General features: G+C 44.5%; 1 protein-coding gene across 1 annotated transcript in view; it reads right to left on the bottom strand.

Annotated features, from left to right (window-relative positions):
• Positions 1 to 4,639: 4,639 nt before the first annotated feature.
• The window catches only part of RNF144B (ring finger protein 144B), an 80,387-nt gene continuing 70,571 nt past the window's right edge, over positions 4,640 to 14,455 (bottom strand). The window contains exons 6-8 of the mRNA XM_047102700.1: positions 13,152 to 13,296; positions 9,699 to 9,788; positions 4,640 to 8,308 (exon numbers count right to left, since the gene is read on the bottom strand). Coding sequence (XP_046958656.1) covers positions 8,168 to 8,308; positions 9,699 to 9,788; positions 13,152 to 13,296 — 376 coding nt within the window. The 3' untranslated portion in view covers positions 4,640 to 8,167. The remainder of the gene's footprint in view (positions 8,309 to 9,698; positions 9,789 to 13,151; positions 13,297 to 14,455) is intronic.

Genomic DNA, 14,455 nt, shown 5'->3' with positions numbered 1-14,455 from the left:
TAAGGACAAAAATGATGATGTTGACTATGTGGTCCCTTGGCCTGACAACTCAACTGGATGAAAACATCGAATGTGTGATTCTTCAGCCTGACCACATCAACAGTGCTAATAGGGACTAACACTGTGCTGAGAGAATGACCAACAGGGGGAATTGTTAAAATAAAAAAAGAGAGACCAGTCTTGAAAGTTCCCTGAATTGCAGTTTAAAACCAGTTTAGTCATTCAGACAAAGCTTAATTTAGCTTATCTTGCAAGACTAACTTGACCTGAGTCATTTCTTGCCTATACCTCTGAAAATTACATGCAAACTTGAACTACCTCCCGAGGTTGGTATGAGGCAACCACTGACCAATTCATTTTCATTTAAAGAAATTCTAAGATGAGAACCAATCTCTGTGAAGATTCGTAACTGCTCTCTCACCCAAAAGCTGCTTTACAACAGTATAACCTCATTCCGTGCTTTGGTTTCAGCGAGTGCCCCGGTTTGCAAACTTTTTGGTGTGCACTCAATAAACTTTTAGTAGTTACTATTTTGGTGACTCATTGGTTTTCTTCTGCTATTTCTGAACTTCTGACCACTCAACATGGCTTGAAGGTACACGGGACCATGAGGAAGACATGAGAAAGAACTGAGTTCTGCCAACCATCAGTGAGCTTGGAAAAGAACTCCGGGCCCCAAATGACGACATACATGGCCAATACCTTGATCTTTAGTCCAGCCAGTTGCTGAGCAGAGAGCCCAGCCACATCATGACAAACTTCCGGTGTACAGATGCTGAGGTTAATTATTGTGTTCTTTCAAGACGCTTAAAAAAAATTAAAATAAGGCTAAGAGGTTCTGGGCTGGCTCATGAAAGATGTTTCTAACTTTGCCACCAACCCATTGTACGTATGACCTTGTGCTATATCATCTAGCCTCTGAATCTCACCCCCAATCTGTCACCTGGGGGAGGGCCAAAGTAATATGTACTTGCCAGAGTAGTATAAAGAGCAGAAGAAAATGTGTTTGAAAGTACTTTGCAGGGGCACCTGGGGGTCAGTCGGTTAAGCGTCTGACTCTTGGTTTCAGCTCAGGTCATGATCTCCCAACTTGTGAGTTCGAGCCCCGCATCAGGCTCTGTGCTGACAGTGCAGAGCCTGCTTGGGATTCTCTCTCTTCATCTCTCTCTGCCCCTCCTCTGCCCACTCTGTCTCAAAAATAAACAAACTTAAAAAAATAAATAAATACTTTACATACCATATGGCATTGTGTAAATGTGAGTTTTTACAGTAACCCCCCCAGCCAAAAATTATTGTGTTGATATGAATTCTGCCTCTCTTCACATAGCCTCCATTTTTTTCAATGTTTATTTATTTTTGGGACAGAGAGAGACAGAGCATGAACGGGGGAGGGGCAGAGAGAGAGGGAGACACAGAATCGGAAACAGGCTCCAGGCTCTGAGCCATCAGCCCAGAGCCTGACGCGGGGCTCGAACTCACGGACCGCGAGATCGTGACCTGGCTGAAGTCGGACGCTTAACCGACTGCGCCACCCAGGCGCCCCTACATAGCCTCCATTTTAATTGAGCATACAAATAAATGTTTGTGAAATATTTGTGAAAAAGCAACATAAAGGAATTTTTTTAACATTTTTTATTTATTTTGAGAGAGTGCGGGGGAGGGGCAGAGAGAGAGGAGAGAGAAAATCCCAAGCAGGCTCTGTGCTGTTAGCACAGAGCCCAATGTGGGGCTCGATCTCATGAACCATGAGATCATGACCTGAGCCGAAGAGTTGGACACTCAACCGACTGAGCCACCCAGGCGCCCCAACATAAAGGAATTTTTTTAATCTAGAAAGACCATCTTTTTTCTGAGGAGGCCATTCCTCCCTCAACACGTACTCACAAGCTTGAAATGAATTAGCCCCCGTCTTCTCCTTTGGGAACAGTGTCTGGTCGCAAACTCGTCACCCACACTCACAGCCATAACACACACAGTGCAATGGCTCCCCTCCACTCACCTCCTAAAAAACAATGTCCCTCTGACATTCATGATCTCATCTGACCCTCTATGCCTGAGCCATGACATGACATGACGTTGTAGATAAATGGTTGGCCCTGGACCACACCACCGACCCAGAGCAAAGGGACGCCTAGAACTGCAGTCATCTTCTTGCAAGCTGGATATCTGTCCCCTAAGCCCACACCGTCTAGACCGGTAGAGGGCAGGGAGAAGAGAGAACACCACCTGCTTGTTCTGTGCCCAGGGTGACATCAGATTTGCCAACCCTCTCCTAACTCTCCATTCACGTGCCCTTGTGGTACCAAAGTCCCAGGGCCAGGCTGGAATTTGGGACACACAACATGCAGGTCAGTGTGTGGATTTCTGGACTTGTTTGCCTTTAGTTAAACAAACAGGCTGGCCTCAAAAAAATAAGTCCAGACGGATCAATAATCAGTAGTCTCCAAAAAGAAAATCTGCCCCTCCAATCACACCAGATCATTAGGGAACTGCAAATGGCGAACGTTAGACTTAATTCCTTTCTCACCTAAAGCCTGAATTCTACTTCCAATATACAAAAAAAAAAAAAAAAAAAGGAAAGAAAAAAAAAAGGAAAGCTGATAAAATTGTACTGATAAAATTCAAAAACATAAAGACAGAAAATGGAATTCAAAGCACAACTTTAGACACATCAGAAAGTCAGTCAATAAGTTCATCATTTAGAGCCCCATTTCTCATTTTTAAAACTGCCAATTGATTGATTTAATAAGTCACAAATACACATTATAGCACAAGCTGTCAATGTTAAAGTTTATTTGTTTATTTTGAAAAAGAGAGAGAGAGCAGCGGAGGGGCAGAGAGAGAGAGGGAGAGAGAGAATCCCAAGGAGGCTCCATGCTGCCAGCAAGAGCCAGATGCAGGGCTTGATCTCAAGAACCATGAGATCATAACCTGAGTTGAAATCAAGAGTCAGATGCTTAACCAATTGAGCCACCCAGATGCCCCTAAGCTGGTAATGTTAAAAGGGAAAAATTTGGATTTGAAATAACAACCATGTTGGGTGTTGATTGTAAATATTAAAGGAAACTGTGAGACCATACTTTCTATTGTGGAGAAGAGCCAAACATTTTGGCATCTGAGGTAAGTACACAGACCCACCTGTGATTCTAGTTCCAACGTTAGCAAGATACACAAACCCCAGGGAGTGACTGGGGTTGGTCGCAGGGGTGGCCACCTGCCCCAGGCAGGCTGTCAGACACACCAAAACACAAGCTCTAAGTGATTACTTGAACTAATAAATAATTCTCTTACATATACCTCCAGAGGCAGGTAATTGAGGGTGCAGTTCATTCTCTTGGTACTCACAGATCCAGGAGTGAAGGCAAGCTCAGAATTACCAACTGATGAAAGTACAAAAGTATCTCAAGTGAGTCTTACGTTCATTTTCTGGTTGCTGCTCATCAGTAGTGTGGCCCTTGACCAGACATGAACATAAAACCACTGCTTCCTTGATGAAATGGATCCAATATCTACTCCACTTATCTCATAGGATTGTTTTCAAAAGTCCTTTAAGGAACATGTAAAAAATGTATCTATCTATCTATATCGTATTATAATTGCTATTGAATTATTTGAAGAAATTCATTTCTTGCTCATAATGTAGAGTTGGATACCATCTTTGGGGTCTAAAAAAATAAATTTATTATCTTACAAATGAAAATAATTGAATTACAGAAAAACCTAATTGTAATTCTCCTTCAGATTCACTAGGCTTATAATTTACATGGCAATGAGTTTGCTGGTTGGGCACTGATTAAAATCACCGCTGTATAAAGTGGTTCATTCAATAATTCTTTGGGGATACAAATTCAACTTTAGCAAACAATGACACTTTAAAAATGAAGTAATGTCGACATTTTAGGAAATGATTAAGGAAACGAAGAAACCATAACCCGAAAATCTTTTAATATGATCTTACTGATTTCCTCAAAAGTGAATGATTACAAAGTGAAATTTGAATTGTAAGTCAGTCCTAAGTCTTTATACTCAGGTATCCAATCACAACCACTGAACCAATGTTCAATAGAAAGGCATCAACCCCAGGAGACAGGAATGTGAGCTTTCGGTTTTGCATAAACACAAGTTCTAGTTGTTAACCAACTTTTAGCACTCAACCTTTGGTGAGTCCTGCCTTGAATACTAATCAAATGGAAATGACCTTAAGTTAACGCTAATGTAAATCCTTTAAAATTCATAACGAAGAAATACATTCCTCCAACAGACTTGTGAAAGGTGAGAGCGGACCACAGAGAGCAGGCAGTCCAACCCTCATTTTATAGAACTTTGATCCCTGGCAGCATTCATTAGAATGATCAAAGCCCTAAATTATTGGTTGTTTCTCTGGATAATTACCAATGCCCATGCAGTGACGGTGTGGGATATCGCACATACAACAAAAATGTCTGCAACGAGTGAAGGCATTATACTTCTCATTTCTTTTAAGAAACAAAGTAGCAAGAATTATTTCCATGAATGGTATAACAGATTTGGGTGCTTTTTGTAAATTCAGAACCTAGGATTTAATAGTGCTTGGTGGTTCCTGGAGGATAAAATCAAACGTGTCTAGAAACGTGCGGTACAACAAAGGTTAACCACTTGCTTTCTTGCTCCACGTTTATTGGGGCAACAGAGACTGAAACAGCTATTTTCCTCTCAAATAATCGGAAAAATATAATACAACAGCAATTTCTTAAATACATAACAAAACTTTCTGGATCGTGAATCAACATGAGATGTAATAGTCTATAGGTATCAACTTGACAGCTTTATAAAATGTCATTCATCTAAGGCATTATGAAATTATCTTCAGAGCTGCACATATATACATGGGTCTATATACATAAAGGCATCCATTCATGAACACAAAAGTCAAGCACTGTGTAGAGAAGGGTAAAATAAGACGCATTTAGATTTTGAATAAGTTTTAAGAGACAATTTGGGGTTTCAAGAAACAGTGATTTACATTCAAATAAACATGTACATTTTGCAAATCTGGATAGGTAAAATTTTCATGATGCAGGCTACAAGAAAATTCACACTGTGAATTATTTGTTTTTCAAAGGCCTCTTTATCTATATAGAGATTTCAAGTCCAGAGCTAACACCCATTGTGTGAACAAACAGAATGCCTATGATTCTAAAATTTGCTTCCCTGTGGCTTTCCCCCTCACCTCCCTACCGGATAAGAAAAAACTTCCCAGAAGGGGCAACAGCTAGTTGTCGTCCCCTTATACCTGCTAGCGTTTCCGGATGGGGAGTTATTACATCCAGATTACAACTGGGTGAAGGAGTTTTGATCCTATTTCAAAAAAACTACACTACTCCAAACACAAGAATTTTTGCCACAACATCCAAACATTGTCACGTAGACCCATATCTCTTCCTAGTCTGGAAAGAGAATCCCTGGAAGACAGAGCTGATGGACAGAGGAAGGAGACAGGTTAAACTGTCTCACTGGCCAGTTATGCCAAACAAAAACATCAGTCTCTTTATCTAAGTTGTCAGTTCCCTCCTTTGTAAACAAAGTTTCTAGACTGGCTTGCTACTCACCCTTTGAGGTTTAACCTACCAACCTATTCCTGTTGATTCTGACAGTCTTACACAGGCCTATTCATGTAGCTATTTAAGGAAGAAGTCACTACTTTCCAGGCACTTTTCAACATTTAAAAACTTAAATCCAGTTGTTTGAAATCTGTTTCAAAAAAGCAACCCCCCACACCCTATCTTGTATTAAAAAAAAAAAAAAAGGGGAGCTGCTTCTGTTACAGTATCTCTGTGAGAAAACAAGTTCCTTCAATTTTGCCAAGGAAACAGTATGGATGTTCTCTCCTACCTTTAACTCCAAATTCAGGAGTTCCGCCTCTGATAACACAGGATTTTAGGTTCCTTGAAATCAGCCCCTGTTTTAGAGATTCTTTGCGGAATAGAAGCTTCGAGAGTTCGCTCATGCCAGGGTAAACTGCCATTCCTGACACTCTTGATACAAAAATTCATTTTCAGCTGAGTTCCCGTGATCCCCTGAGCAGTTATAAATGCCCTGTGCTACAATGAGGCAGTGTTAAGACAAAGCAAATCACTCAAATATATGTACACTTCTACTTATACTAATAGGGAATACATTGATCGAAGAGAGTATTCTTGTTCTGCCATGTTCAGAGTTTCAAAGGAAAAGAAAGACGCTTAACATTGAGAAGTTTCCAAATAAAAATGATTAAAAATGCTTTGGGCTGGTTGCCATTTGAAAGTTTTCCGAGAGTCCACATCTATGTTCTGTACAAACGGTAAATAAAAGTGTACACGACGTAGGGATGGACTGTACATATATCAGCTATCAACATGTATGTGGGAACCAAAGTTCCTTAAATGTACACATCCCCACTTAGGACACATTCCATTACACAGGCAAAGGATCGTTCCTTAATAATAGGTCCAGGATAGCAGCAATTTAACAACCTAGTTACCCAGTTACCTCGGGAAAACATCATAGGTCCAGACAGTCCCAACGCACTGTCCCTCGTTCCAAGGACAGCTCTCTAGGAGCACTTTACATGTTCCCACAAAGCACCAGACTACGTTGCTAATGGCAATTATGACATCCTGTCATTGGAGAAAAAGTTATTGTCTTTTCAAAACCCGTGTATTCAGAAATCTCACTAACGGATGACGGGAAAACTAAGTCGCAAGTATATAACTAAGGGGCTATACCAACCTAAACTATTTATGATACGTAAAGCAGTTACAGTTTCTTTATTACATTTTTTGTTGTTTGATCAGTGCCTTGTACACACAGGAAGTATCTGGCTCGCCCTAACAGAGGCTTCCAAGAGCAATATTAAGCTTTGTTGAGAGCTGCTTGCACTGCGTTTGAAAACAGGTAACTAGCTTGATTATCAGTGTTTTTACACACTGACATGACAGGACACCGTGCTAGGGTTGTTTTAAAAGAGTTGGGTTTATGAATCTATACCTTTTGTTAAGTTAGGAACTTGCAACCAAAATTTACATATGTAATATGCAAAAAAAAAATCATTAGGTTGATTTCTAGTAAAGTGTATTAGTCCCAGAAGGAAAGACAAAATGGCTTTGAGGAAACATTTGTTTTGTGTGTACCACGGGAAATACTCGCACGTGCCCAGTGGACGGAGGGTCTAGGTAGGTGGCAAATTATATGGATTTCTAGATGTACACATGGGACTTTGATAGTCACTCTTGCTATGGACTTTCAGGTCCAGTCCTAAATGTGCTGGGCGCCAAGAACGCAGGGATCAGGAAAGGTCTCTGTTATCTACGGTGAAGGATTTGAACCTCTGCCCCTTGACCCGTATTTCACATCAGACAATCCTGCAGACCACAGCTACTGGCTGGAGGAGAGTCTATCACCTTCGCCAAGCTGCACTTGCCCAGGGAGAGCCGCTCCATCAGACCACACTGTTTTACAGGCTGTAGCCCTCGCACTGGGAAAAGACACCTCCCTCTGCACAGCAGTTTTGTGCTGGAAGCTGAGATCACACAAGGAGAAACCCATTGTGTTTCTGCCAAGTCACCGTGGGAATGCCGGCAACAGCACACCCGGTGGCTGGCCAAGGCCGAAGCCAAGTACCCACTCCTGAGCTAAGCAGCCTGCTTTGCAGCTCTTACAACAATCTCCTCTTAACCGGTGTTATTCTTTCCCTCCCCCATGGGGGTCTCTCCCGCGTATCTCTTGGTGGTCAAATCGACACAGAACGGACGCTGGTGCTCAGTTGTGATGTGTGTGGCCAACCGCGACAACACATTTATTACACTACAGGTTCACTCGGGCTCCTTGAATCTGGTCAGCAGTTGAACGGTCCGGTGGGATCCTCCGGGGGCGTAAAATGATGATGGGTTAGCAACCCATTCCTTCTCAGCAACCCCAAAGCTTCCCGACGTGCTCCACAGACACAGCCTAGACCGCACAGCCCGGTTCTCTTCACACGGGAACATGTGCACCAGGGCTGGGCCTTGGTGCCAAAGGCAAGTTCAAAGTCTGGACACAGGCACTTTCAAAGGTTGGCAAGGAGGAGGCAGGTGCACTAAGTGGGGCTTTCTCACTGTGCTTCTCGTTAGAACCCCAGACATCTGTGGCACGTGGACGTGAGCAGAGACCTCTAGGTTGTGGATGGGCTGTGCTTTTTCTTCTTGCCCCGACAGGACTTGCAGACACAACAGATGATGCAGGGGGAGGCCAGGAGCAGCAGGGGTGAAGTCACCAAGGCGATGATGCCCAATCCCACCAGAATCCCCACCACCTGGAAATGTGGAAGAAAAGGCTACTTCAGCAGTTAAATCTTCCTATATGTCTACTGTGCCATCTGCTAAAGACCGAGTGTGTTTCCCCCTCAGCCCCAGAATTCATATGTTGAAACCCTAATCTCCAATACAATGGAATCCGGAAAGGAGGGTGGTTGGGAGGTAATTAGGACACGAGGGTGGAGCCCTCACGGTGAGATTAGTGCCTTAAAAAAAAAGATATTAGAGGGGCGCCTGGGTGGCGCAGTCGGTTAAGCGTCCGACTTCAGCCAGGTCACGATCTCGCGGTCCGTGAGTTCGAGCCCCGCGTCAGGCTCTGGGCTGATGGCTCGGAGCCTGGAGCCTGTTTCTGATTCTGTGTCTCCCTCTCTCTCTGCCCCTCCCCCGTTCATGCTCTGTCTCTCTCTGTCCCAAAAATAAATAAACGTTGAAAAAAAAAATTAAAAAAAAAAAAAAAGATATTAGAGAGCTTGCTTCCATTCTCGCCACTCTCTGCCATGTGAGGACACAGTGAGAGGAAGGCCATCTACAGACCAGGAAGAGAGAGGGTCCTCACCAGAACCCAACCATAAAGGCACCTCGAGTCTCCAGAACAGGGAGAAATACGTTTCTATTTTTTTTCAGCCACCCGGTTTATGATAATTTATTCTAGAGCCTGAACTAAGACACCACCTCAGGCACGCAAAACAGTTACCAATCATAGGACCTTGTAGCCCAGTGCCTGCATGATCTGAACTGGATACTAACCAGGGAGATGGCAAGAACTAGATCGGAGGGGAGGGAACAAAACAGACATTAACTCGAGCAAAAGCTCTGTGTGACCCCAAACTGTTGCTCTTGGCGCTCTGGCTCTCTCCCTGAGTTTCCTAATAGTCTCATAGGGATATTAACAATGATTGCTAGGCTATTAACACTGGCACCCTTAAAAGGAACACAGCCTTTAATGAATATGAAACGCTATTAAAAATAAACCAGGACTTCCTTTGAACCTGCCACGGAAACACAATGGCAGGTACAGAGGGATTTAAGCCCCAGCAGCGGCTCATGGGATTTTAGAGCACTGCCTTTTATAGAAAGTAGGACTTAGAGGGTTTTAGGAAAGTCGTTCTACCATTTTTTCGGGAGGAAAGAAGACCTGCCTTCATTCTGCAGGTGGCTGTTAATTACCCAGCTGCTCCGGGCCCTGCCCCTCCACTTATCCGCAAGGGGGCCATGCTCATGAACTTCAGGCACTTGCTGCATTCCCTTTCCCTGGCCCTGCTCAGGGGCTCCCCAGAACCTCCAGGGATGGATGCGTAAGCAGACAACAGGGTGGGGAGGAAGAACAGGTGGGCTTTCTAAGCCCTCCCAAGTCCAGTGTATCTCGTGCTTCCTTAAGGGTCAAGGTACCTGTGTTCGGTTCCACATCACTGAGGCTCTCGAGTGGCCAAGCTTATTCCTACACGGCCCTTTGTCATAATGCCTGAGGAAAATGTCATTCTGAAAAACAAGGAGAGAGGTCTCAACAAACACGCTGTTTTGAATTGAGAGACAAATACTAACCACACTGGATCTAACAAACGCAAACCATATTTTGCTTGGTGGAAGCAAACGCTCTTTCGGGCGATACTGATGAACAGCCTCCCCGAATCCCGAGGCCGCGATCTTTACGATGTATCTCGGTACTTTTACAAAGCGCTGAGTGGAAAGAGATTGTGATCAACGAGACTCTTGACTGAGTCTTGAAAGGCTCCGTGTCCTGACCGATCCTCTTTGAAAGGCGGCTCTAGAGCAGGTGCGATGTGGAACGAAGGACAGTCTTCCTCGGCTGGAAGGCGGCCACAGTAGAGCAGGGGAGGAAAAATGCCAGCAGCGGAGGTGGGAAATGCAGGCATGAGATACTGAGAAGGTAACTGACCAGGCGGGGGAAGAAGGAGAAGAAATCACAGGTGAGGGGAAAGGCACTGGGGAGAAGCAGGAGCCTGGCCAAGAGAAATGACAACGGAGAGATGAACTTTGTTGGGACGATGACGGCTACGGTTTGGACAGGCTGAACTTGAGAGACACTTGAGCCATCCAAGTGGTACTGTCCAAAAGGCAGCTGATTCCACAGATCTGAACTTTGGGGGAGGGCCTTGGGTACTGGCAGATGTTGGGGGGAGGGGCAGGAAACAACACAGAAGTAGATGAGATCACCCGGGAGAGAGTGTAGACTGGAGAGCAAAGAGGATGTTGGTCACAAACATTTGGGTCACAAAGAATGGGTCAAGGGGAGCCTGGGAAGGAAACGGAGAAGTGGCCAGAAATGCAGAAGGGAAGCCAGAAGAGGTGTCATCACTGAAACAGTTTAGGGAGGATGAGGACTGAAATATTCCTTGCATTTCACTCAAGGCCTTAGAAAAATACAGCTGGGGAGTGACAATGCGGCAAGCTGAGTGTACTTCAACGCCCGGAGTTAAGTCAGCGTCAACGGCAAGAGGTGACTATGTTGTTTTGAGGCCTGGTTCAAAGAGGAGGCTGGGGGAGAATGGGAGTATGGGAGACACACAGGTTTGAGAAAAGTGTGATTCGTTTTCAAATGGGACACAGCTGCATATGTGATGTTAGTGGAAGTTGAAGTCACAAGAGAGAGAAGAGGTAACAGAAGGGGACAGGTCTCTGAGGTACCCACAGCACAACATGAAGAACACCTCGTCCTCTGAAGACAGCAGGGATGGGGACGAAGGCAGGAGCAAACTCAACACCCCAGTAAAGCTCAAAACCACGCTGGGTGGCTGTCTGTCTCACGCTTGGCTCTCGGACAACCATCCTGCTCCCAGACCCGCTGCTCTGAAACTTTCCCACAAACAAAGATCAACACCACCATCTGACACAGAACACTTGTCGAGGGGAAAACGTCATTACCAACAGGCCAATGCCCCTGGCTAAACCCGAGAAAATGGGATCTCAAGAAACAATGACCAGAAAAAGATGCTTCAGTATTTGAAGCCTGTGTATCCAGCCTTTTAACATCTGTACCATTTCATCTCGAGCGTCAGAACAGTCCAAGTAACAGAACAGTGTGTCCTTTGCAACGCCATACCCCAGACATATTCCAGCCAAAGAATGGACAGATCTGGCACACATATTTATTCCCTTACATTCTTGCCGCTTAAAAAGAACCTCATGGGCTCAGCCTCCTTGTGGCTATGAACCCAATTAATATTCTGGTTAAACCTGAAGGAAAACAGAGAAGATTTCTTCCCTTTGTAAAACATGAGGGCTGTGCAGTCAGTGAGAACCTCACTCACAACATCTCACATTTGGAATCATGACAGCTCTCAAATATCACCCTTAATTGTAATTCGGGGGGTTATGATAGAATTTTTTTTAAGTGGAAACATTTCTTTCAACCTGAGCTACTGAGCTTCTGAAGTCTAAAATGTCAACTTTCTTTTCCCCAATTTATACCTCTGCTTGAAACACTGAGATCGGGCTGATTAAAATTCTTACTCACAGATGTCGTCTGAAACAACCTATCTAGTTTTCAGTTAAAACCCAGGCATGTGGGGGGTGGAACGCATCCCGTATTCACTGCACACGGACTCGCTGGGTGTGTGTGACACTAAAGCCCCACACTAACTGCTGATCGAATTGAAGCAAACTAAGCCAACGAAATGAGAAGTTGAGAAAAGAAGGTCCCTGCCCGCCACCAACATGACGGAGGCTCACACGGATATGGACGCATCTTCTTCGTCTGGATTGCCAAAATAGTGAATATCTCTTCCTATCTGGGGTAGCTCACATGTGCTAGAGTAAACGCTAGAACTGAAGCAAGATCTGCTCATCCAGCCTTCACATCACCTTCTACCTCTGGGGTTACCATTAGCCTTGGCCCGGGACGGAATGAGCTGTACTCGAATTGGGCAAGACGTGCTTCACGAATGGTGAGGGAACAGAGTGAGGGGGGCAGACCCCTGTGTCTGGGAAGGCAACCCTAACAAAACAATAGCAAAACTGCTGTCATGGCAGTGAATGAAGTGGTTATTGAAGACATCTCATGGATTTGAGTGGCTTTTTTCTTTAAATTCAGAAAGAAGACAACCAAAGTACAGTAGGCAGAATGGCGGCTCCTCTACAGACGCCCGTGGCCTAATCCGCAGAATTTGAGAATATGTTGCCCTTACATGGCAAAAGGGACTGTACGAATGTGATTACATTACGACCTTCGTCGGGGAGTGTAGTCTGCATCACCCAGATGTGGCCAACCTAATCACAGGGCCTGGAAGGGCAGAGAAGCTTCCCCAGCTGTGGTCAGAGGGAGCCGTAAATTGGAAGAAGGGTCGGACAGATGGGATGTGGCTGGCTTTGAAGATGGGGAAAGGGGCCACAGGCCAACGAATGCAGGCAGGCTCTAGACACTGGAAAAAGCAAAAAAAATAGATTCTTCCCTAGAATCCAGAAAGGAATGCAGCCCTAAAGACCCTGTGATTTTAATCCGGTGAGACCCATGTCAGATTTCTAGAAGTAAAGATAATAAATCTGTGTTGGTTAAGCCACTGTGTTCGTGGTGATTTGTTACAACAGCAATGTAAAATGAACACACGGATGATTCTTTATGGAACAAGAGGAGACAGTGCTCCCAAAACAGGAAATGTCCCTAAAACAAAAAAAAAAAAGCTTGCTTGCCTTTAAGGTTGAGGTGACACAGTGAAGGTAATCAGAGGTTTTATAGACATCTAAAGTGGAGAGTATCACTAAGAACAGGAAATGTCTTTTACAGGACAAACAGAGGCTCATTGTTTCAAAAGGAAAGGCTGTAGGGTCCCGGTGGTCACACCAATACAGAAAGACCACGTGAGAAGACTTCCGAGTGGAACTTACATCCAGGTTCTGGAGACAGTACCAGCAAAACGTGTGCTTGCAATTCTTGCACATCATCTGAGCACAGCCTTCGTTGCGTTCGATATAAACCCGACAAACAGGGCATTGCTTAATGGGGGCTTCTGTGTCTGTCCCAAAGAGGGCCCTAGAAACAAAATGGATGAGAAATTATAGGGTGTGGATCAAGAATGCTGCCTGAGTTTCTTAAAAGCTAGAACCACAAGGGGGTAGACTACCAGAGCCGGGGAAGAGTGCGCTGAGTGTAAAGAATTAAATAGTTAACTAACACCTTTCTAGATTCCACTTTATGGTCACCAACTGAATTCCTGGGGCTCCTGATGGGTAGGTAGGGAACCCTTCCTTATCCGTGCTGAATTCACTTCCATGGAAGGGGGTGGGGGTAAAAATTGGAGAGACACAGATTATTAGTCATTCAGATAACTCCAAACAGAAGAGAACCTTTATTTATCTTTGGCTTGAAGTGAATTATATAATTGCATTTTCCACACCTGGCTTAACTCGTTATTTGGAGTATTTCATTCCCCGAGCACACACTGTCTAAATAAGAAATGCAAGCAGTCCGCTATACAAGAGAAACACAAGCTCAGGATCTGAGACGGCACAGATAAACCTCTTATCTAGTGATCTGTTCAGACAAACAAATGGCAGAGGTTGAGGGAGTCAGTGACCAATACTTTAAAGAAACACCTGGGGTGCCTGGCTGGCTTAGTCGGTACAACATGCAACTCTTAACCTTGGGGTTGTAAATTCGAGCCCCACACCGGGTGAAGAGATTATTTAAAAAAAAATAAAATCTTTAAAAAATAATAAAATAAAATAAATGCCCAATATCATTCAAGAGACCTGCTCCAGATGGATGAATAGGTCAACACAGGCTCACAGCCTTAAGGGGCACAGGAAATAAGTGGAGCTAATTGAGGTGGGAGGGTTAGGGAAGCCACAGCCCGGCGCTGTACTTCAGCCACTGTTCATTAAAACCAGCACCCAGCACATGGAGACATCAAGTTCACAAAGTGTTGTTAGATCCAGGATCGGAGCTGGTGCTCACCATAACCTTATAGAGCACTGGGACAGTTACTAATTCCTACCCTCCCCCTTTTTTTGCAAATAGAGAAACAGACTCATAGAGGCTGAGTGACTGACATGAGGTCACACAGGCACCAAGTGACAACGTCAGATCTCAACCCCTCTCTCCTCTGGGATCTTTGCACTGTCCTGTGACACCCACAGACCTTACTGTCATGGCAGTGAAAATGCAGAAGGTACTGGCTAGGAAGGTCCAC

This window comes from Lynx rufus, unplaced genomic scaffold (assembly GCF_022079265.1).
Source record: "Lynx rufus isolate CCGP_SWC_20201006 ecotype Redwood Valley unplaced genomic scaffold, mLynRuf1.p SCAF_6, whole genome shotgun sequence".
Taxonomy (NCBI): domain Eukaryota; kingdom Metazoa; phylum Chordata; class Mammalia; order Carnivora; family Felidae; genus Lynx; species Lynx rufus.
Note: the sequence above shows the minus strand (reverse complement) of the source record. Positions and strands in the feature narration are given on the sequence as shown.